Raw genomic sequence first — 23,411 nt, forward strand, 5'->3', positions numbered from 1 at the left:
GCATCAGAGTCTATTCCAATGAGTCAACTCTTCACATGAGGTGGCCAAAGTACTGGAGTTTCAGCTTCAGCATCATTCCTTCCAAAGACATCCCAGGGCTGATCTCCTTTAGAATGGACTGGTTGGATTTCCTTGCAGTCCAAGGGACTCTCAAGAGTCTTCTCCAACACCACAGTTCAAAAGCGTCAATTCTTTGACACTCAGCCTTCTTCACAGTCCAACTCTCACATCCATACATGGCCACAGGAAAAACCACAGCCTTGACTAGATGGACCTTAGTCGGCAAAGTAATGTCTCTGCTTTTAAATATGCTATCTAGGTTGGTCATAACTTTTCTTAAAGGTCACTAAAAATTATTTTTTCAAAGAGTAATTAATAACATGAGGGAAATATTACTGATAAATGACTGTGATGACATTTTTTAAGTAAAAAGGAGAAATATATAGTACAGTCCAAATTTTGCTTAATTTTTTATTGTACGTAGAGAAAAAACAGCTTAAGGAAACACATCAAAATGTTAATGGGGTTGTATATGCCTGATGGAATATATGTGTGTGATGGAATATATGTGCGGGATGGAATATATGTGTGTGATGGAATATATGTGCGTGATGGAATATATGTGCATGACGGAATATATGTGCGTGACGGAACAGTGTGACTGCCTTGTGTTTTCTCAGCTATACTTTCCTCTTTAATATCATGTACTGAATATCTGCCACTTCAGAGTTAGGGAAGACAGTGTGAGCCGGGTCAGAAGAGTGTGGTCTTCCTGCCGACTCAGGGGTAAAGAGCCCGCTGCCAGCGCAGGAGACGTGGGTGCGACTTCTTCATGCCCAGTTGCTGGGTCAGGACGATCCCCTGGAGAAGGAAATGGCAACCCGTTCGTTGTCTTGCCTGGGAACTCTCGCCGACAGAGGAGCCATGAGGTTCGAAAAGAGCTGGACATGACTTAGCGACTAAACAGCTGTAACAGGAGAATGAAGGTCACGGCAGCCTCGCGGCAGATCCAAGTTTCCGGAGCAATGAATCCAGGGGCCCTACTGCAAAAATGAGGGACACAAGACCAGGGCAGAAAGGGCAGCAGGGAGCTGAGACTTCTAGGTGGCGAGACTCTCAAACCTGTCTGAAAGCAAGAGGGAGAGAAGCCCAAGGAGCCAAGTTTGAACACCCTGGAGGAAAGCAGAAACGGCCTCAGGATAAAGGTGTCTGTGTGGCCAGTGGGTGCGGAAGAGCAAGCTGCCCCCGCGGAGCCGCTCCCCGTCCTCAATCAGGGAGCCAGGGGCAGGGCCCAGGCTGCCCCGGGGGAGAAGGACCACCGCGGGCTGGGCATGGGCCCAGGGTGCCCGGGTGAGCACAGAGGGGGCACCTGGAAGACAGAGTCTGAGAACTGTCAACATAACATCATTGCTTCCAGCAATAATCACCCAACTCTGGTGGGATTCTCAGAGAAAAGAAGGGTGAGGAGACACAGCTGGGGTAAAGATCAGCTCTGAGAGCCAGGCAGAAGATGCCCTGGGGTGGATGGTGCTACAAGAGAGGGAAAGATTTTCCTCTGCCCGCTTCGGTTCAGTTTATGGGCACAAGCGAATTAAACTGAAGAGAGAAGTATTAACAGGAGAAAAGGGCTTATTCATACGCATATGGGAACTTGGACCATAAAGAAAGCTGAGAAGAACTGATGCTTTTGAACTGTGGCGTTGGAGAAGACTCTTGAGAGTCCCTTGGACTGCAAGGAGATCCAACCAGTCCATCCTAAAGGAGATCAGTCCTGGCTGTTCATTGAAAGGACTGATGCTGAAGCTGAAACTCCAATGCTTTGGCCACCTCATGCGAAGAACTGACTCCTTGGAAAAAACTGTTGCTGGGAAAGATTGAAGGCAGGAGAAGAAGGGGACGACAGAGGATGAGATGGCTGGATGGCATCACTGACTCAATGGGCATGAGTTTGAGTAAACTCCAGGAGTTGATGATGGACAGGGGGGCCTGGCGTGCTGCAGTCCATGGGGTCGCAAAGAGTCAGACACGACTGAGCGACTGAACTGAACTGAACGGATATGGGAGTAGGTAACCCAATAGATGGTCAAAGTTAGGGGCCTGGGGGTGGTGCTCAGCCCTCTGTCCACGGGATTCTCCAGGCAAGAGCACTGGAGCGGGTTGCCAATTCCTCCTCCCGGGGACCTTCCCGACCCGGGGATTGAACCCACATCTCTTGTGTCTCCTGCATCGGCAGGTGGCTTCTTTACCACCATGCTACCTGGGAAGCCCCGAAGTTAGAGGCTTATATGCCTAATTTAGCAGTAGGGGAAAGGGAGGAGGAGAAAAGGCTTCCATGGAAGAGCAAAGAGGTTTCTTTAGGAAAGACAAGCATATTTTAGGAGAACAAATGGGAGATAAGAAAGTTTGGGATGAGTTTTGTCTATGCGGATGTGAGTAGGCTTTCTGTCTTCTTCAGGGCCTTAAAACTCCCTCAGAGGGACGACTTATGGCAAGTTTACTCTTGGTCTCTCTCCTGGAAGTAAACTCCCCCAAGAGGAAACTCATGGCAGCCTCATTTTCCAGAAAGAGAAAGTGTTAGTCGCATGGGAGTCTCCAGGCAAGAGTACTGGCGTGGGTTGCCATGCCCTCCTCCAGGGGATCTTTCCAACCCAGGGATCGAACCCACGTCTCTTGTGTCTCCTGCACAGGCAGGCAGGTTCTTTACCGCTGGCGCCGCCTGGGAAGGCCCACTTCCCAGAAGTTGCTGCTTTCAGTCGGATAAGGCAGCGCCATGGTTTCTTACCGCCTCTGCCGACTCTCGCGTTTCAGCTTCTAAACACTCTTTGTAGCAGCCCTGCAACGCTGGCTAGCTCCCCGCGGCGTCTAAGCTGAGGCCTGAAAGTTAAGTAGGAGGAAGTCAGGCAGAGATGTCCCCAAGCAGAGGTCGTGGGTCCCCCAGGGGCTGGCTGAGACACTAAGGAACCGTCTGGAAAGTGTAGAGTGTCAACTTGACGCTGCATCCCAGTTCTAAAGCCCTCTGTGTTTTCCTCTGAAAAAAAGGTGAAAATGAGGTTGAGAGCCAGCGTGTCCAGGTTGGACCTGACTGCACATTAGGGATGTGGTCTCGAGCACCTCATTTAATGTCTCTGAGCCCCAGCTTCTCATCTGCACGTTGAGGGGCAATAGGATAAACCCAAAGCATCCTGTGGGGTCATCTGCGCCCCTAAGAAGGTGGCCGGTGGGCCCTGGGGAGAGCAAGTGGAATCCAAGCTCTTTAGATCTCTCTCATGTATCTTGGGATCAAGTGCCCGAAGCGAGCACAAGGGAGCAGGGGGTGAGCAAGGAGTGTTGGAGAGGGAGCGGGGGCAGCTTGGGCGCTGCGGAGGAGCAGCACCTCCAAAGGCAAGGTAAGTATTATTAATTATCTATTTAGTTGATCATAATTAAAATTACGAGGAAAATCTATTAATAATCCGACCGCTGGGAACTACTTGGTTGCGTGGCGCCCCCTGCTGGTGCGTTTCTAAACTGCAGGCGCCGGTCCCCTCGCAGGCCTCCTCGGCGCCCAGCTTCAGGAAACACACCCCCAGGCACAAGCAGCCTGGGCGCTAAAGCTGGGGGTTGCTTTTAGTAGCAGGTTGCCGAACTTTGTGGGAAATGCGCGGCGATGTTGCAGCCTCTAACCTCTCCAGGGCTCTGCCCACATATATGTCACTCCCATCTCTGCGGTCAAAGCCATTTCGCATCCAGCTCTCGGCAGGCCCACCCGGTGTGCTCGGGGAGACCTACCGTGTCCCCCCGTCTTTTAGCCAAGCTAGGAGTCACTTGAGGCCTACGGTGCCAACTTTCACTCCTCCATGACGGTCTTGGACATGGACCTGGTCAGTGCCAGCCCAGAAACCATCAGAAGCTCAGCTGGCAGCTTGCAGAGAATAGCAGCAGGGAGGTGTGGATCTCATGTGATACCAGTAATAAGGTTTCCCAGCTTCCAAATGATGAATAAATACTGGCTGCAGGTGGCTTTGGCTCACACGATGATTGAGACCTTCGAAGCTCTTAAGTCCTCTTTCATCTCGGACGTTCTATACACCGCGCAGGGAGCTCCAGATTTGTGCTGTGTGAGCGTAAAGAGGAGAACAGTTTTCAGGGGTCTCAAAGTTTCTGTCTGAGGGGGGACGGTATGTTGAGAATAGCTTGCCAGTTATGACCAGGTCTGCCTTGCAGCTGCAGCTTCCTAGAAAAGATGGCAGGGATTTCCGGTTTTCACTTGAAGCCTGGAGGCTTTGTTTTAGGAGTCTCCCAGGTGACACTGAGAAGCAGGCAGATGTGAGACTCTCAAGTGCTTCTGAGCATAACAATAATTTTTTTCCTTACTAAACGGAGAGATCCCACGGTGTTTCAGCACTGTGGAGGGAAATCTTCCCCAGGTCTGCAGAGAGCCACGTTCCCTGATTAGTGTGATGGTTGTAATGCCACTGGGTCCATAACTGGTGCAGAAACACCGACTTGCAGGGAGAGGAGAACTGCAGCCAGCTAGTGTGATGCACTGCTTCTAAATGCGCGTCCACAAATGTCCACGCAACAGCGACAGTCCCTGTGCATTGCCCATCTCAAGGCCATCACCACATGGACTGAAGGAAAATGGAAAGGGGGCCTAGTCCCTGGCTATTGGAGAAGGCAATGGCACCCCACTCCAGCACTCTTGCCTGGAAAATCCCATGGATGGAGGAGCCTGGTGGGCTGCAGTCCATGGGGTCGCTAAGAGTCGGACACGACCGAGCGACTTCGCTTTCGCTTTATCGAACTTCTACTCATTTTACCTACACCATTTATTTTTAAAAAACAGTTTCACATAAATATAGACAGTGCTTACTACAGGCCAGGTACTGTTTTAGTACCAAGTAGTTCTGTGAGTGAAAAAGTTGGTTTAAAGCTCAACATTCAGAAAATGAAGATCATGGCATCTGGTCTCATCACACCATGGCAAATAGATGGGGAAACAGTGGAAACAGTGAGAGGCTTTATTTTCTTGGGCTCCAAAATCCCTGCAGATGGTGACTGCAGCCATGAAATTAAAAGACACTTGCTCCTTGGAAGAAAAGTAATGACTAACCTAGATAGCATATTAAAAAGCAGATAAATTACTTTTCCAACAAAGATCTGTCTAGTCAAGGCTATGGTTTTTCCAGCAGTCACGTATGGATGTAAGAGCTGGACCATAAAGAAAGCTGAATGCCGAAGAAATGATACCTTTGAACTGCGGTGTTAGAGAAGACTCTTGACAGTCCCTTGGACTGCAAGGAGATCCAACCAGTCCATCCTAGAGGAGGTCAGTCCTGAATGTTCATTGGAAGGACTGATGCTGAAGCTGAAACTCCAATACTTTTTCCACCTGATGTGAAGAGCTGACTCATTGGGAAAGACCCTGATGCTGGGAAAGATTGAAGGCGGGGAAAGAAGGGGATGACAGGGACTTCCCTGGCGGTCCAGTGGTTGAAACTTCACCTTCCGATGCAGGGGCCGTGGGTTCGATCCCTGGTCGGGGAGCTAAGATCCCACATGCCTCGTGGCCAAAAAACCAAAACATAAAACAGAAACAATACTGTAACAAATTTAATACTCTTTACAAATGAATAAATAAAAATAAAAATAAAAAAAAAAAAAAAAAAAGAAGGGGATGACAGAGGATGAGATGGTTGGATGGCATCACTGACAAGATGGACATGAGTTTGAGTAAGCTCCGGGAGATGGTGAAGGACAGGCTGCAGTTCATGGGGTCACAAAAAGGTGGATACAACTAAGCAACTCAACAACAAGAAGAACATTCTGTGCTGGAGTGCAGCTGGCTAACAGTGCTGTGATAGTTTCAGGTGTATAGCACAGTGATTCGGCTTCACACGCACATTACGAACGCTTTGTTTAACTGGAGCACAGTTGCCTCGCAGCGTTGTGCCAGTTTCTGCTGTAGAGTGAAGTGAGTCAGCCACATGTGCACACACATCCCTCCTGCTTAAGCCTCTCTCTCATTCCTACTGTCCCGCCCCTCTAGGTCTGGGGAGAAGCTTCCTTCCTAACTATAATACATGGATTCTGTTGAGTCTATGTTCCAGGTCCTGGGATCTTTCCTTGCCCCTGTGAAGCTAGTTTCTGATCCTGGCTTAGGAAGCAAAAGCTCATTTTTCTCTGCTTTGCACCAACAGATTATAAATTTTGTGAACCACATGTGACCATCTGATATAGAACAGAACGAGGAAACCAGGAGAAACTTGTACATTAAAAATACTGCTACTAGTAATTGTAGCTGATGCTTAAAATTTTAGGCACTTTAGTCCTGAAACAAGGACTCTGTGAAGGAGTAATGGTTTTCTAAAATGTTACTGGAGTGTAGTCAATTTACAATGTTGTGTTAATTCCAGGTGCACCTCATGGTGATTCAGCCGTGTGTGTGTATATATAACAACATATATATTCACACAGATTCATTCTTTTTTTGATTCTTTCCCCATATATACAGTAGGTCCTTGTTGGTTATCTATTAAGCTCCTAATTTATCAAATGCAAAGATCTGAGTTTCACAAATGCAAAACTGAGTCACAAAGGGACTTAAAATAGCTCACCAAGGCCACACAGCTCCTCGGGGAGAAGGCCAGGAAGGGGACTGGAAGTGGCAGCCCACACTCTTAACCCCTGAGCTGACGGCCTCTTCAACTGTTCTTTTTTAAATAAAAGATAGAGTGTGTTGCGGAGAGAGATTCTCAACTGTTGGTCTCTTCCTATACGTTGACGGCTGTCAGCTGAGTGAACACGGGAGTCCGTGATGGGGAGAAAAGAGAGGACCAGGTTTGCTCTGTGTTAAGAAGGACTTCTTAGTGAATATCCTCCAGAATAACTTAAGTTGAGACTATTAGCCCACGTTCTTCCAATGTGATGCCATCTCAGGAACACAACGCTTCTTCAGATTACACACAGATTGCCTAGACATTCTGCACAACTCTGGAATCGTTTTCAGCAGTCATGAAGGGAGAGCCGTCTTGCCCCCAACCTATCACATCATTTCATACACGAAGTGGATGCCAGATTTGTTCGTGGAGCCGGACAGTATCAACACTTTCCATTACAGCGTTTTAGTGGTGATGAAATGGAAAGACTCATTTCCTGTTGTGTGTTAGATAAATATTTTTAGTGTTTCAAAATTGGGCAGGGGTTTGCGGGACAAATCAGACAAATCCATCTCTCCAGCTCAGCGTTTTGAACACCTGCTATGGAGGTTTCTGGAGACTAAAAGGCTGCTTGCCATCTTTATTTTCTTTTTTAAAGGCTGTTTCGAATGTTACAACACTGCTTCTGTTTTGTTTTCAGTATTTTCGGCAGGGTGGCATGTGGGATCTGATGCTGAAGCTGAAGCTCCAATACTTTGGCCACCTGATGCGAAGAGCTGACTCACTGGGAAAGACCCTGATGCTGGGGAAGACTGAAGGTGGGAGGAGAAGGGGACACAGAGGATGAGATGGCTGGATGGCATCACCAATGAGATGGACATGAGTTTGAGTAAACTCTGGGAGCTGATGATGGACAGGGAGGCCTGGTGTGCTGCAGTCCATGGGGTCGCAAAGAGTCGGACATGACTGAGTGACTGAACTGAATGTGGGATCTTATTTCCTCAGCATTGGAAGGGAGTCTTGGCCCCGGGACAGCCAGGGAAGTCCCAGATTTGTTTCTTTCTGATGTCCTGATGGATGCAATAAATGAGGATACAAACCCGGGGCAAGATGAGGACTTTTAAGACATTTGGCATTTTGACCAGATGTCACAAGGCATCAGGAAAAAAACCAAACCACCAGATTCAGATGCTTCATGAGACAACTTCTCAGATGAGCAGATTAATTCCAGAGACCAAATCAGACGTGAAATGCTGGTGCAAAAGTGTATGTCAACCTCGCGGATCCCAAGACTACTCCGGTTCCTGGAGAAGTTAAGGCAAGGTCTGTTTAGTTCTGGCCTCTTTAAAATTGTTTATATCTTCACAATTGCCTTTGACAGTCGAGGTCATTGTCTCAACTTGTTGACAATAACCTAATAACTGCGATTTAAGCGTTTTTTTCAAGTGAAAGTTCAATAAGGCCCACGTCTCGCTCGGGAGTCCGAGCACCTCCGCCCGTCCGCTCGCGCAGACCCAGAGGGCGCGGCCGAGCCTCGCGAGATTTGGCCCCTGGCGGCTTCCGTGGCGCCCCGGCAACTTCCGCCCCTGACGCTCCGCCCCGGCGGCGCACTTCCGGCGGCGCACTTCCGGCGGCGCACTTCCGGCGGCGCACTTCCGGCGGCGCACTTCCGGCGGCGCACTTCCGGCGGCGGCGGCGGCGGCGGGAGCGGCCGGGGCGAGATGGTGCGTGACTAAGGGCTTCGGCTGGCCGCGCGGTGGGTGCAGGCGGCCCACGGCAAGGGAAGCCGGCCGCCGCCGGAGGCCCCGGGCCTGCCCGCCCCGGTCTCCGGGGAGGCACGAAGGCGCCCGGGGAGCGTGTCGAGGACCTCGGCGCGCCGGCCGGCCTTGCCCCGGGCCCGGGGCTCGGCGCCGGGCGGGCCGCGGGGGCGGCGGGGCGGCTCGGCCGGGCTGGCTTTGTCCCTTTCCGGGCGGGCGCTGCCCCTCGGCGCGGGGCGTTTCGGCCGCAGCCTCCTCGAGCCACCGGGCCGAGCGCTCGGGGCCGCGCGGCGGAGGGGACGGTGGGAGCGGGTCGTAGGGGCCGCGCGGCGCGGGGGCGGCGGACGGCCCTCGGTGCCTCGCTTGGCTCGCGGTGGTTTCTCGGCTCCCGGTTGATGCCGCTCTTTGGTCGGGGGGCGGGGGGCGGCGGTGGTCCAGGCTCTGCTCCAGGCGCTGCGCACACAGGGCGGGCATGACTGACCCAGTCTTGGTCTCTGGAAGCTTGCATTCTCTAGAAGGCAGGTTAGAAAAAAGAGGGAGGAAGGAGTATGTGATACTGTGACGGGGCGGGACGGGGACGGGCGAGTGGCCTCTGCTGTGGCTGCTCTGTGCAAGGGCGGGAGAGGTGGCTGTTTTAGCCAGGGCGTCAGCGAACCTCGGTGAGGCGGGGAGACCTGAATCCGGTGAGAGGGGAGCCGGTGCAGATACCCGAGGAAGACTGGTCCTGGGAGGACTGGATGCCAAGGGCTGAGGGGGGAGATGCTTGGTCTGTGTGGTGAGCAGCAGCGGGCTCCACCGCAGACTCAGGCAGGTCTTGGAAGGACTTTGGGTAGCAGTATTCTGGGCCTGACAAGCACATGGCAAGTGCTTTTCCAGCATTTGCTGGTAATTCTTCTCAGCAGTCCCTGGAGGTAATTGTTGTTATCCTCAGTTTACCAAGGAGGAACCTGAGGCGGCGCCCGCGGGTGTGCTGCGCTGGGCTGGCGGCCGTGCAGTAGAGAAGTACAGACGCTGGGGCCCAGAGGCCGGAGCCTGCTGTCTCTCCGACCAGCTCTGTGACAGCTGGCAAGTCACTTAGCCTCTCTGAGCCTCGCTTCCTTATCTGTGAACTAGGGTGATGATAGCGGCAACTTAGTCGGATCTGTTTGTTTAGCACAGCGCTTGCTGTTCAGTATAATACGTATAGTTACTTGAGGCTGAGAAACATCCTGTGAATGCCCCAGACCTGGAGAAGTGGGGGACTGACTCGGGGAAATGTCCTCCGGTGGGGCCAGACCTGGAGGGTCATGGGACGAGTAGACACACCTGGGAAGGGTTAACTGAAGCCGGTTTGGCAAGGGCCAGGCCTGCCAAGCTAGAGAGTTTGGACATTAGGCCATAAATGCTAGGGGTCAGAGAAGGTTTCTGAGGCGATTCAGAGGGTCCGCTCTTTGTTGTAGAAGGGAATATCCAAATGGGCGAGGGCAGAGACCAGACCTGGAAAAACCTCCGTTGGGAGACACGCGGTCCAGTGAGATAAGGCGGCCTGGACAGAGCCAGAGATGGGGCAGGAGGGGGCCGGAACCGGGGGGGACTTTACACAGGGATGGGGGGCAGGAGGGGGGCTGGAACCGGGATGGACTTTACACAGAGATGGGGGACAGGAGAGGGGGGCTGGAACCGGGGGGGACTTTAAACAGAGATGGAGGACAGGAGGGGGCCGGAACCGGGGGGGACTTTACACAGAGATGGGGGACAGGAGAGGGGGGCCGGAACCGGGGGGGACTTTAAACAGAGATGGGGGGACAGGAGGGGGGACCGGAACCGGGGGGGACTTTAAACAGAGATGGGGGGCAGGAGGGGGGACCGGAACCAGGATGGACTTTAACAAAGATGGGACAGGAGGGGGGGACCTGAACCAGGATGGACTTTAAACAGAGATGGGACAGGAGGGGGGGACCTGAACCAGGATGGACTTTAAACAGAGATGGGACAGGAGGGGGGGACCTGAACCAGGATGGACTTTAAACAGAGATGGGACAGGAGGGGGGGACCTGAACCAGGATGGACTTTAAACAAAGATGGGGGACAGGAGGGGGGACCGGAACCAGGATGGACTTTAAACAGAGATGGGGGGACAGGAGGGGGGGACCGGAACCAGGATGGACTTTAAACAGAGATGGGACAGGAGAGGGGGGACCTGAACCAGGATGGACTTTAAACAGAGATGGGACAGGAGAGGGGGGACCTGAACCAGGATGGACTTTAAACAGAGATGGGACAGGAGAGGGGGGACCTGAACCAGGATGGACTTTAAACAGAGATCGGGGGACAGGAGAGGGGGGACCGGAACCAGGATGGACTTTAAACAGAGATGGGGGACAGGAGGGGGGACCTGAACCAGGATGGACTTTAAACAGAGATGGGACAGGAGAGGGGGGACCTGAACCAGGATGGACTTTAAACAGAGATGGGGGCGGAGGCCTGAGCCAGAGCGGATTTCGTTTTGGAGCCTTGAGGAGGTCCTGACGGTAACATTTCTTATTCAGCAATAACATTGTGTTGGTGAGAGGTACTCTGAGTCATGCAAACGAGAAGTGGTTTTACGTCCGTTAGTCATTTTCAGCAACATAGAACTAATGTCATCCCTACTTTCCAGTTAGGACACCAGGGCTCAGAGAGGTGACTTAACTTCCCTGAGGTCACATAGACTGTTAGGAATGAAGGCGGAATTCAAACCTGGATGCATTTATTTCCATAGCCCGTGTTCTTAGGTGCATTGCAATTCCTCATCTAGAAAGTAGTAATAATGAAACCTACCTTGAAGAATTGTCTGGTGTAAATATGATAGTGAAGGAAAATGTCTTGTACAGACTTAAGGCACGTAATGAACACACCACAAACAGTAGCTGCCCCAGCAACAGCGCGTTCCCTTAGGGGTGCGAAGCGAAGCTGCTCAGACGTGTCCGACTCTTTGTGACCCCGTGGACTGTAGCCCGCCAGGCTCCTCTGTCTATGGGATTCTCCAGGCAAGAATACTGGAGTGGGTTACCATTTCCTTCTCCAGGGGATCTTCCTGACCCAGGGATCGAACCCGGGTCTCCAGCATTGGAGGCAGACGCTTTAAACTCTGAGCCAAATTGTTAAAGGCCTGTAACTTGGACGGCTAATTGTATTTCCCCAAATTTCTCAGAGCCCTTAATTACCTTCTTCATAAGAAAGTGCAAAGTTTTTAGAATCTTGCAAATGGGGAAATAGATTCGACCTTAATTCCTTTAGGGGATTGTTTTGTGTGGATAGTGAAGCTGGTGATCTAACTTCCTGCTGCCTGTGTGGAAGTGATTTGAGGGGGCTGAGAGGGCCCTCTGATCAAGTAAATTCACTGTTGCTTATTTAAAATGCTGTTGTTTCTGAGACCTTGCTCTGTGTAAGACATTGTCCTATAACTGAAGGGTCTGTTTTAAAATCAGAAATCTTCCTGAACTTACTAATACACAAAGTTCTTGATAGCTTAAGGTGATTCAGCTTTTTAAATTGGGAAGAAGGACCTGCCTGAGTGCCCCAGAGTTTAGGGATGGGTGCTCTTTAAGCAGCCATTGAAAGGAGAGTCTCCTGGGTCTTGGTGTGCCCTTAATGAGGAGTCAGTGATGACACGTGAGTGTTGAATCGGCCAAATGACGCAGCTCTCGTCATGGCCCGGGTTCGTACTCTTGGTGGCCCTAGCCAGGTGGTTTCATGTTAGAAAATGTCCAGCTCTATGCCTTCCCCTCAAGAAGGGATGCTTAGGGTCGTGGTCTCCTGACACATTGTGCGTGCCTGCATGCTGAGTCACTTCACTCGTGTCCAGCTCTTTGCGACCCCATGGACCGTAGGCTGCCAGAGTCCTCTGTCCATTGGATTTTCCAGGCATTCTCCATGGAGTGGGTTGCTATGCCCTCCTCCAGGGGCTCTTCCCAACCCAGGGATCGAACCTGTCTTCTGCATTGGCAGGCAGGCCCTTTACTATTAGCTCCAGCTGGGAAGCCCTTATAACATATTACATCGTTTTCTTAAAAGAGTTGTCCTCGATTTAAGATGCAATCTGTGGCAAGGTGCAGCACTGATCTACCAACAGCTTTTCGGGAAAAAAAAATCTGCTGCGTTAAATTTGCACGCTGACTGCAACGTGTACGTTGAGTTCAGAAATGTTGAAATGAGGGGGGGTGTTGGTGTCTCAGAGTCACAGGAGAATGAGGGTTTTTGGAGTGATGCTGTTCTAAATTTGTGTTGTTATTGCTTAGTCACTGAATCGTGTCTGACCCTTTGAGATCCTGTGGACTGTAGCCCACTAGGATCTTCTATCCTTGGGATTTCCCAGTCATGAACACTGTAGTAGGCTGTTAATTTCCTTCTCCAGGGCATCTTCCTGACTTAGGAATCAAACACGCGTCTCCTGCATTACAGGTGGATTCTTTACTGCTGAGCCACCAGGGAAACCGCCCCAGAATTTTTTTTAATGCTCTGCTTAAATTTTTTTTTTCAGGGTCAAAGTCAGAGTGGTGGTCACGGTCCTGGAGGTGGCAAGAAGGATGACAAGGTAAATAAATGTGAAGCCAGATGTCTGTGATGTGAGTAAATTGTGGGAAATGTCAGCTCTCAGCTGAGAAGTTCTTCGGGAATTCAAATACCCTTTTCCTGTTTTATAAAAGATTATTGACCATCAAGTAGGTATTAATGAATTAATAATTTTTAGAGGTGTAAAAGTAATAACATTCCAGAAGTGTTTAATTGTCTGTGATTTTAGCGTTTAATGTCCTTACGTGTGAAAAGTTGTGTCAGATTATTTAACTCCAGCTTCTGGCATGTAACTTTGAACTCTGACCTCTGTTCCTCATTGAATGATCTATTCAGTTTAGTCGCTCAGTTGTGTCCGACTCTCTGCGACCCCATGGACTGCAGCACGCCAGGCTTCCCTGTCCACCACCAACTCCCAGAGCTTGTTCAGACTCATGTCCGTCGAGTCAGTGATGCCATCCAACCATCTCATCCTCTGTCGTCCGTTTCTCCTCCTGCCTTCAATCTTTCCCAGCATCAGGGTCTTTTCCAGTGAGTCAGTTCTTTGCATCAGGTGGCCAAAGTGTTGGAGTTTCAGCCTCACCATCAGTCCTTCCAATGAATATTCAGGACTGATTTCCTTTAGGATGGTCTGGTTGGCTCTCCTTGCCGTCCAAGGGACTCTCAAGAGTCTTCTCCAACTCCACAGTTCAGAAGCATCAGTTCTCCGGCGCTCAGCTTTCTTTCTAGTCCAGCTCTCACATCCCTACATGACCACTGGAGAAACCACAGCCTTGACTAGACGGAGAGTAGTCAGCAGAGTAATGTCCCTGCTGATGGTCTAATTAGTGTTATTATATATTTTTAAAAAAGATAATTATGTTCACACATAAAAATTGAAAGAATGAAAAACAGATTTTCTTGTTTATTATTTTTTTAAGGACTGTTTTTAATAACATCCTAAAAGACAGGGAAAATTATATCACCTGGAAATAGATGACGGTCCTGCAGAAATAATGTTTGTGTTTTAATATGGTCTCTGTGATTATTTTTTTTTTCCTATGGTGTTCTGAAAACCCAAGGACAAGAAAAAGAAATATGAGCCTCCTGTGCCAACTCGAGTTGGGAAGAAGAAGAAGAAGACAAAGGGGCCAGATGCTGCCAGCAAGCTGCCCCTGGGTAATGATGCGGTTCCAGTTCCCGGGGGCGCCGTCTCTGTGTTCAGCTTAGGGGCTGAGTGTGGACAGACAGTGGTTGAAGCTCCCGGCCTGTGACTGTGTGTGGCATTCTCTAGGTTGGAATAAAAGCTGTATTTTAGTTTTAACAGTATACAGAGGATACAACTGTGTCTCACTTCAAGAAAGTCCATTAATTTCCTTTAAATAAGCAGCTTCTCTAGGGTATTAGAGTACAAGGTTATGGTAGAAATCTCAGGTTGAGCTTGGTTACCTTAGAGATACACTTACTTCATGAGAAAATGGAATGCCACTGTATTGGAACTCACAGCATGAGTTTATGCCTGAACATAAAATTTTTCAAGTCTTCCTGCTAAATAAGGAGTAAGACTCAGAGCAGGCGGCACGCAGCCCGCCTCTCGCCCTCGGCCTCTCTCCCCTTGCGTGTGGCTCCTGCTCTGCCTCCCGCCTCGGGGCTCTGCTTCCCTCCGCTTAACCGTCCTTCTGCAGTCCTTCCACGGCCGCCTGCGCCTCGTCCCTGCAGACTTCAGCTCAGACACCTCCACCACCCTCATCTGCCACCTAGACGAGGCTCTTCCGGCCTAAGTGCAGTAAACTGATTTTTAAAATAGTGCTCAGTTAATAATTGAGTCAGGCAGTTTAGAATGTGCCATTAACCTATTGTAGTGAATCAGTATGGTATTGATAAAGAAAAGGCCATCAGACCCGCGGAAGAGCATATAAAGTTCAAAACCAGAGTCGAGTTACGGATAATTGGTATGTGGTGAAGGTGGCATTTCGGTCTGTTCATTGCTCTCCCCTCTGCCTTTAGGCACCTGCTTACTTAAGGTCACTAGACTGCGTGTCTCAGAGTCTATCCAACTAAGAATAAGCTTGCTTTAAGTGTTGACTTCCCCCCCCTCCAAGGGTGAACTGAATTAATTGCAAACTTCAGGCTCCAAGTATAAGAAGACTGTTTTTTAATTACAGTGACACCTCACACTCAGTGCCGGTTAAAACTGCTGAAGCTGGAGAGAATTAAAGACTACCTTCTCATGGAGGAAGAGTTCATCCGGAATCAGGAGCAAATGAAGCCTTTAGAAGAAAAGCAGGAGGTGAATTGACATTATCATGACTTCTTTCTTTTACAAATTGAATTCTATTTAGAACTTAGAACTAACTAGCTGAACCCTTCAGGCTTTAATGAATTATTGTTTAGCTGCCTTCGCTCTTCCTTGGCCTGCTCTCGTGTAGGAGGAGAGGTCAAAGGTGGACGACCTGCGGGGGACGCCGATGTCGGTGGGGACCCTGGAGGAAATCATCGATGACAACCATGCCATCGTGTCCACCTCAGTGGGCTCAGAGCACTACGTCAGCATCCTCTCGTTCGTGGACAAGGACCTGCTGGAGCCCGGCTGCTCCGTGCTGCTCAACCACAAGGTCAGGCCGCGCGTGGGCTGCTCCCCCTCAGTCTGCCCCTGTCCCGTGGAGCCGCCGCCGGAGCACCCCCGAGGGCAGGGCGGGTCCCGTGGCCACCTCCGGGCAAGAGGCGGTGAACCTCCAGATCCGGCCGCAGACTCCCTGCTTCCTCTCAGGTGCACGCGGTGATCGGGGTGCTGATGGACGACACGGACCCCTTGGTCACAGTGATGAAGGTGGAAAAGGCGCCCCAGGAGACCTACGCGGACATTGGGGGGCTGGACAACCAGATCCAGGAGATCAAGGTGCGTCTCCGGCCGCTCTGGGCTCGGCCTGCGCTGCTCTCTGCCACCCCCTGGAGGGCACTCGCAGCTGCCGCGCCTGTCTTCTCCTTTTACGTCTGTTCTGGGCTGCGTTGGGCCTTTGCTGCTGTGCCAGGGCTTTCTCTAGTTGTGGCAAACACAGCTGCTCGTGGCGGTGCGTGGGCCTCTCACTGTGGTGGCTCCCAGTGAGGGCCCCGGAGCGGGCGGGCTTCAGCAGCTGTGGCGATGGGCTTGGGTGCCTCTTAGCACGTGGGGTCTCACTGGAGCAGGGACCGAGCTTGTGCCCCTGCAATGGCAGGCAGCCTCTTACCACTGGGCTGCCAGGGAAGGCCTGCTTTTCCTTTATTGATCAGACCAGTAACTGACCCGGAGCCGGCCAGTGGCGGTGTTTTGTGTTGCTAATACTGAGGTAAAAGAAGTGAGAACGAACTGTACGCTAGGCCTTCCAGCAGTTGCAGCTTAATACGGTTTATATGTAACATTTAATGATTACCTGTGAACATGTTTCCAGTTGGTTGATTCCAGCTGTGGCGACACAGAAAGCCCCAGGTGACGTCCGGGGCAGGGCGGTGGCGTGCACGCAGCACTGGGGCCAGACCTGGTCCCGGCTCCTGCGTGGCCCTGGGGGTGGGCAATGGGGGCGGCCCTCTGCGGGCTATTCGTCCATGGGAAGGCCTCCAGAGCCGTGACAGCGCCCCACGGGGCTCAGGCAGCGGGGAGGGAGCCGTCCTGGCTTGAGGCGGGACAGCAGCAGGAGGCCTCACCCGCTGAAGTCTCACTGGAAGGGCAGATCCAGGCTTTACAGTCCTGCTCGGGAAGGGCGAGCATTGCTGCTACCTGTCACTCAAGGCCGACTCTTCGGGAATCGGGTGCTGTTAGGGAGACGGGAGGGCACCGGGAGCCCCCAGGGGACCGAGGTCCTCTGTGTCCTTGCTGCCGCTGGGGTCAACGTTGTCTCTGACAAGAACAGTGGAGAGTTTAGCTTGTTTCTGTCGCAGGTGAGACATGCCCGTGACGCCAGCTAGCGAGCGGGACGCGCTTCAGCAGGAAGCCTCTCATTCTTACCGAGTGCTTGTTCTGTTTAGGAGTCTGTGGAGCTCCCCCTCACTCACCCTGAATATTACGAAGAGATGGGGATCAAGCCCCCCAAGGGGGTCATTCTCTACGGCCCGCCCGGCACAGGTGCGTGCGCTCTGTGTTGGTTGCTTTCCAGGCACTGAGCTGGTTCCTTGAGCTGCAGCATTAGCTGGTTATACCACTTAGCTGTTGAGGGAGGGGGCCTCAAATCCTCCGTCTAAAAATGTGCTCTGAGTGACATACTGGACACTGTGCGTAAGCAGCCCCTCTGGAAACACGCTGGTCACGTGAAAGTGCACCAGGCCATCCGGCAGGCGTGCGGAGAAGCCGCGCTGTCTCAGGCTCGTGACTGGAGGCCTCGGGGAGTCCATGGGCGGACGATAGGACGGGGACGCCGGGAGACGCCCCCAGAAGTGCCTGCTCAGTGCGAGCGCACGCCCAGACCCCCAGCACTCCTGCGGTGTGCGCAGACATGCGAGACGCCCGTGTTGTAGAACGGTACTTCTCAGTATTAAGAGTCACGTGAGTCCATTGAAAATAGTTTGTAAGAAAAAATGGAAACAGGGTGCTCCACCTTGGCCGCATATTGGCACCCCCGTGGGAGTTTCTGAAAGCCCCGATGCCTGCTCCCTTCCCTGAGCACCCTGACCCGCCTCCGGGGCACGGCAGGCCTCGGCAGAGGTGCGGGCCCACGGCTGTGACCGCACTCCTGTGCCGCTCAGACCAGAGCGCTCTCCTGGCCGTTGGCGACTGAACGAGTGTCACGGCGGATGGATGGATGGATAAAGATAAAAACGCATGGACATAGTTGGTTCATTAGGCACTGGGTTGACCTCAGTAAGTTGTGTAGTTCAGGGCTGAGTAATTTCAGTGCTCTGTAAATTCCAGAGGAAGGGAGGTCGTTTGATTGAGTGAACTGAGCCCTGTTCCCAGGAGGATCTGTATCGAGGAAAGCCCACGGGGAGGGACAGGGAGACGCTGTGCTGAGGTGGGGAGCTGCTGCGGCCTCTTGTTTCACAGCCCAGGAAAGGTTTCAGGAGAGGCCAGCGACACTGCTCGCTGAACATCCCGGCAGCCGCACTTGGCTGCGTCTGGACCGGAAGGTCTCCCCCACTTAGGAGGTCCTTCTGGTCTCTGTCTGCCGCCCTCGGGGAGCAGTCCAGCCCTTTCATAAGCATTTAAACCGGCTGCCCGACTGAGGAGCTCAGCCTCGCCATGTCGCAGAGCTCAGATCTCTGTCCCCCTCACCACTGGCCCAGGATCCTGTGTGTCCCTGGCCAGCCCCCTCCGCCCCACAGGCCCGAGGGTGGCCCTCTCCCAGCTCTTGCCATCTCAGGGCCGTGGTCTCACGCTCTGACGTCCTCAGGGTGGGTACCCTTGCTGACTGTGGTTCTCGACTCGAGCGAGAAGTGTCAGGGCAGCCAGGAGAGCAGTGAGGAGCGTCCCCGAGGGCACAGCACAGACAGGGAAGTCCCTTGAGCTCCCAGCGGCGCTCAGCCGTGGGCTTTGTCAGGAGCCGGTCCTGGCTCAGCGCCCGGAGCCTGGGGACGTCCTCAGGTGGCCCCGGGGCGCTGCAGGCCTGCTTAGGAGCGCTCTCTGTCCTTCAGTCAAGCCTAGTGCTCCCAGGCCTTTTTTCAGCACTGATAGTTTTTAGGAGTTGAGTTTAACCCCTGGTTAATGGGGTTAGGTGAATATTATATGCAACTTTGAGAAACTTGCAATAAAAATATTTTGTGACATGATGAATTTCGGAACCGTTAAAAATAATCAAAATACGTATTTTAGTTTTTTTTTTAATTTCCTTGTCTGCTTTGAGAACATGCTTTTCATAGAGGGATCCGCCAATTCTTTATGTCTGTTAAGGTGGTAATGAGAGTTCTAAAGTTAAAACAGCACTTAAGGTTTTTTTCCCTTTTTCAATCTAAAATAGGTAAAACCTTATTAGCCAAAGCAGTAGCAAACCAAACCTCGGCCACTTTCCTGCGAGTGGTTGGCTCTGAACTTATTCAGAAGTACCTGGGTGACGGGCCCAAACTCGTTCGGGAACTGTTTCGAGTCGCTGAAGAACACGCACCATCCATCGTCTTTATTGATGAAATTGATGCTATTGGGACGAAAAGGTAGACTTTCCCTTCCCTCTTCTGTGTCACTAAGGGGTAGGCACCGTGCCGCTCTGCTCCGAGAACTGTGGGGAGGCCCCGGCGGGGCTGCGTGCTGGTTTGCCACGTCCCCGTGCCGCTCCCCACGGATGCCGTGGGCTCTGCCGTCCCACGTACCAGGCGGCAACTCCCCGTCACTGGATTCGGTCTGTCCGCAGCTGTGCCGTGAGCAGCGGCTCGGAGCTCACCACCCTCTGGACTCTGGGGACAGCAGTAAGGACAGGTCTCTGCCCTCGAGGAGCCGACATGTGGAGACTGAATAAAAATGATACAATTTCAGGCATGAAAATGGCCACAAGGAAGATGCTGTGGGAGGCGGCTTGGGCTCTGGGCGAGTGGGACGCACAGGTGGGACAGCCGTGTCCAGAGTGCCTCCACCAGCCGGGCCGCGGGGTCCTCATGTCCCCCTGGCTTCTTCTCCCAGGTACGACTCAAACTCGGGCGGGGAGAGAGAGATTCAGCGAACGATGCTGGAGCTGCTGAACCAGCTGGACGGGTTTGACTCGCGGGGAGACGTGAAAGTCATCATGGCCACAAACCGGATAGAGACCCTGGACCCGGCCCTCATCAGACCAGGTCACGCCGCGCCGGCCCTTGCAGAGAGCCCGCGCCGACGCGGACTCCAGTGCCGAAGGGTGCTGTGGGGAGGATAGGTCACCAGGCGATGGGCACGAAGGCAAATCCTGCCGTGAAACCTAGAGTAACTTACCAAAACTATGTCCCCTTGAGAGAATATTAAGTGGGCTTGTGATGTACTCTGTGTAGCCTGACCTTTTTTAGCCTCAAAACGCTTTTTTTTTTTTAAGATTTGGTACAGGACACTGTATGACTGAGATAACTCACGTGAGGAGACGGAGGCTTCTCTTAGCCGGGGCTGGGGAGACGGAGGCCTCTCAGCCAAGGCTGGGTAGATGGAAGCCTCTCAGCCAGGGCCAGGGCACTGGGGGGCCAGGGCCGGGGCCGGGGAGGTGGAGGCCTCTCAGCCAGGGCCGGGGAGATGGAGGCCTCTCAGCCGGGGCCAGGGCACTGGGGAGCCGGGGCCGGGGAGACGGAGGCCTCTCACCCGGGGCTGGGGAGCCAAGGCCAGGGAGACGGAGGCTTCTCTCAGCCAAGGCTGGGTAGATGGAAGCTTCTCAGCCAGGGCCAGGGCACTGGGGGGCCAGGGCCGGGGCCGGGGAGATGGAGGCCTCTCAACCGGGGCCGGGGAGCGAAGGCCGGGGAGACGGAGGCCTCTCAACCGGGGCCGGGGAGATGGAGGCCTCTCACCTGGGGCCGGGGCCGGGGCGCTGGGGAGCCGGGGCCAGGGAGACGGAGGCTTCTCACCCGGGGCCAGGGCACTGGGGCCCAGGGCGCTGGGGCCGGGGCTGGACACCTCGTGTGCCCACAGGCCGCATCGACAGGAAGATCGAGTTCCCCCTGCCCGACGAGAAGACCAAGAAGCGCATCTTTCAGATCCACACGAGCAGGATGACGCTGGCCGACGACGTGACCCTGGACGACCTGATCATGGCTAAAGACGACCTCTCTGGTGCCGACATCAAGGTGAGGGGCTGGGCTGGACCGTACCTGTGTATCACGTGTTCCCAGAAGCCGAGGGGCCGGGCGTGGCAGCCGTGACTGGGCACAGCCTGCTCCCTGCAGGGGCACCGACAGTGGCCCCGCTGCCTGTGCTGAACTGTCTCACTGGCATCCGTGGAACTAGGCTGGTCTCACCAGGGGAGGAAGGTGAGATTATTTAAAATCTTAACTTTTTATTTAGAAAAATTTTTCAAGCCTTCAGAAAAGCTACGACTTGGTGGACACCCATGTACTCACCACCTCCACCTACCACGCGCTCCCCTTCTGCGCGTCTCTTGCAGAAACACGTTTCCAAATCACTCGGCGTAGACGTGCTGAAGGCCATGGCCAGACAGGGTCTGCAGCGCCAGGGCTGTGCTGCTATCACCTCGTGTGGCTTGCGTTCTTTACTTTTGGCCAAGTAATTATTGAAAAAGTGGATATATCCAAATGTATACTGTCTGAAACTTGTAAATATTTAACCAGAATACCTGTTCTCTTAAGACTGTAGGTAAATGAAATGGATGTCACTGTATGTGGCCGCTAAGTTTCTGGATATCATTTTATCTATTTCTTAGGAGGATTATTCCCTTTAACGAAAGCGGAGCTTTGAGGATTTACTGACCTGCCAGGCTACACAGCTAGTTAGAACCTAGGACAGCCCTCTTCCTTAATGAAATACTCCCAGGTTAAGCCACCTCAGGTCCTTTGAGAAAATAATTAGAATGCTTGAAACATTTAAGTTTAATAAAATTTATGTTTGGCCTGGATGCCAAGGCCAGATTTCAAAATAGTGCTGTCTGAACTGTTAGGATGGGAAGTATTTCCCACTCTGAATATACTGTCCTTTCGTACAGGCAATCTGCACAGAAGCTGGTCTGATGGCCTTGAGAGAGCGCAGAATGAAAGTGACCAATGAAGACTTCAAGAAGTCCAAGGAAAACGTTCTTTATAAAAAACAGGAAGGCACCCCGGAGGGGCTCTATCTCTAGAGGACCAGAGTTGCCTTCCGGGAGAGGCTGGGAGGGTCCCAGCCCCTGGAGGGGTGAGGTTGGGAGGGAGGCTGCCTGGGCGCCCGCGTGCCCGCTGGCCGGCCCTGTGCCTGCTGGCCACGGTTGGCAGAGCGTCTCACGTCCCTCCCAAGCGCAGTGTGTAGGGCCCTGGCAGGCTGCCTGCGTCCCAATAAAGCGTGCTTTCTCTAACACGGAGTCCTGTCCACATGCTGGGTGCTTGGCCGGAGGAGTGGGTGGGCCCAGGTGTGGGGAAGCCTCTGGGGACCAGGGCACTGCCGACTGGGTCTCTGCTGCCCCCGCGGCACAGCGCTGAGCCGGCGCCAGCTCTAAAACAGCAGCTGCTGGCTTGTGAGCCCACGGCCAGCCACCCCTGCTGTGGAGGCGACAAAGGCTGCGACCCCCCCCCCTCCCCAGCCGGGGCTGCCCTTGGAGGGTCTGGGGCAAGAAGGAAGGGCTGGTGCTGCTGAGATGGGGTTCCCAATAGAATTTCCAAGGGGCGCGGCTGAAGACCCCCAGGGCAGCCCTGCGGAGGTTAGCGCCCCTCCCTCACCCGAGTTCGGAAGCGCAGGCGCCGCCCCTCGCCTGGCTTCCTCTGCCCCGCGCTCTCCTCGCCTCTGCTCAGTTCAGCCTCAGAGCCCCGAGACCCAGCGACCCACTGGAGAACGGGCCCCTTCTTCCCGGACGGACGGCCGTTTCTAGCCCAGGTTCCATAACACCCGCTTTTCTGGATGAGGGGCCAAGGAAATTCGCTTTCAGCAGTTCTGGGGAGCATGATTTAAGAAGAAACGCAACGCAGAGAAGTCCACTGTGTTTTAAAAAGCAGGACCTCGGAGAAAACAAAAGCATTTCCACTCCATCGGCTGTTGATCACCGCTCTTGGAAATCGGAATGAGCGCGCGGCTGAAAGTTAAAAGTTCGGCGTCTTCTGAGGCAGAGACGGGTTTGCTGGGGAGGAGCAGGCCGCGCGCTCTGCAGCTGGACCCGGGCCCCCTCCCCTGCAGCGGGGTCCTAGTTTGTTCAGTCCCCTGACACGGGGCCCTCCTAGAGCCCCATCTGACTCAGCAGGGCCGGGCGGGCCCAGGGTCTCCACGCACACGAGCTTCCGGCGACGCTGGCTGCCGGGTCTGCAGGTGAAACGTCCGCGAGTGGAGGCTCCGGAAACAGGAAGGACACGTGTAATGCAGCTGAAAACTCCAAGCTTCACACGACTCCAGGCTGCTCTGGTCTGAAGAAACGGGCAGACTGGGCTCACCAGCCACAGGCAGGAGGGCCTGGTGAGTAACCAGACCTTTCTTCTGACTGCAAGAGCCAGGAGACTTGGCAGGATCCCCAAGGACGCCCACAGAAGAACCTTCACCCGGGCTGGGCAGGGGAGGGTGGGCCAGAAGGACCCGCACCAGCCACGGCAGCCTCGGCGTGGTTCTTGTCTGCACGTATAGACACACATTCACATGTATCGTGTGCCGTTTCACATGCGCTAACTGTCCAGGGGGGAGACTGAGCCCAGACACACCGTCAGGGAGGAGCCTTCAGGGCAGAGGTCTGGGCGCGCGTGCCCGTGTCTCGGGGCAGGCCCCGCCCCGGCGTCTACTCCAGCAGCAGCTCCAGCTCCTCCAGCGGCAGGCGCACCCGCAGCTCCTTCTCCGTCATCAGGTCCACGACCTCCTGCATCTCGTCGGGGAAGTACTCCACGGCGTCCAGGTACAGCGCCTGGGCGGGGCGACGCCGGTCAGCGAGCGGCCCCCCGGCCCCGCCCCCCTCGCGCCCTACCTCGGGGCACC

General features: G+C 53.5%; 2 protein-coding genes across 2 annotated transcripts in view; one reads left to right on the forward strand and one right to left on the reverse strand.

The window, feature by feature from the left end:
* The first annotated feature begins 8,268 nt into the window (after positions 1–8,268).
* PSMC1 (proteasome 26S subunit, ATPase 1) lies at positions 8,269–21,819 on the forward strand. Its single transcript, XM_052646924.1, has 11 exons — positions 8,269–8,362; positions 12,897–12,950; positions 13,990–14,086; positions 15,073–15,197; positions 15,337–15,522; positions 15,678–15,806; positions 16,910–17,006; positions 18,832–19,021; positions 19,485–19,636; positions 20,448–20,602; positions 21,475–21,819. The coding sequence occupies exons 1-11, from the start codon at positions 8,360–8,362 to the stop codon at positions 21,607–21,609; spliced, it is 1,323 nt and encodes a 440-aa protein (XP_052502884.1). The 5' UTR covers positions 8,269–8,359; the 3' UTR covers positions 21,610–21,819.
* NRDE2 (NRDE-2, necessary for RNA interference, domain containing) overlaps positions 20,678–23,411 on the reverse strand; it is a 47,609-nt gene continuing 44,875 nt past the window's right edge. Inside the window, exon 14 of the mRNA XM_052646923.1 lies at positions 20,678–23,340. Within this exon, the coding sequence (XP_052502883.1) occupies positions 23,218–23,340 (123 nt within the window). The 3' untranslated portion in view covers positions 20,678–23,217. The remainder of the gene's footprint in view (positions 23,341–23,411) is intronic.

The sequence above is a fragment of the Budorcas taxicolor genome, chromosome 10 (assembly GCF_023091745.1).
Source record: "Budorcas taxicolor isolate Tak-1 chromosome 10, Takin1.1, whole genome shotgun sequence".
NCBI lineage: Eukaryota > Metazoa > Chordata > Mammalia > Artiodactyla > Bovidae > Budorcas > Budorcas taxicolor.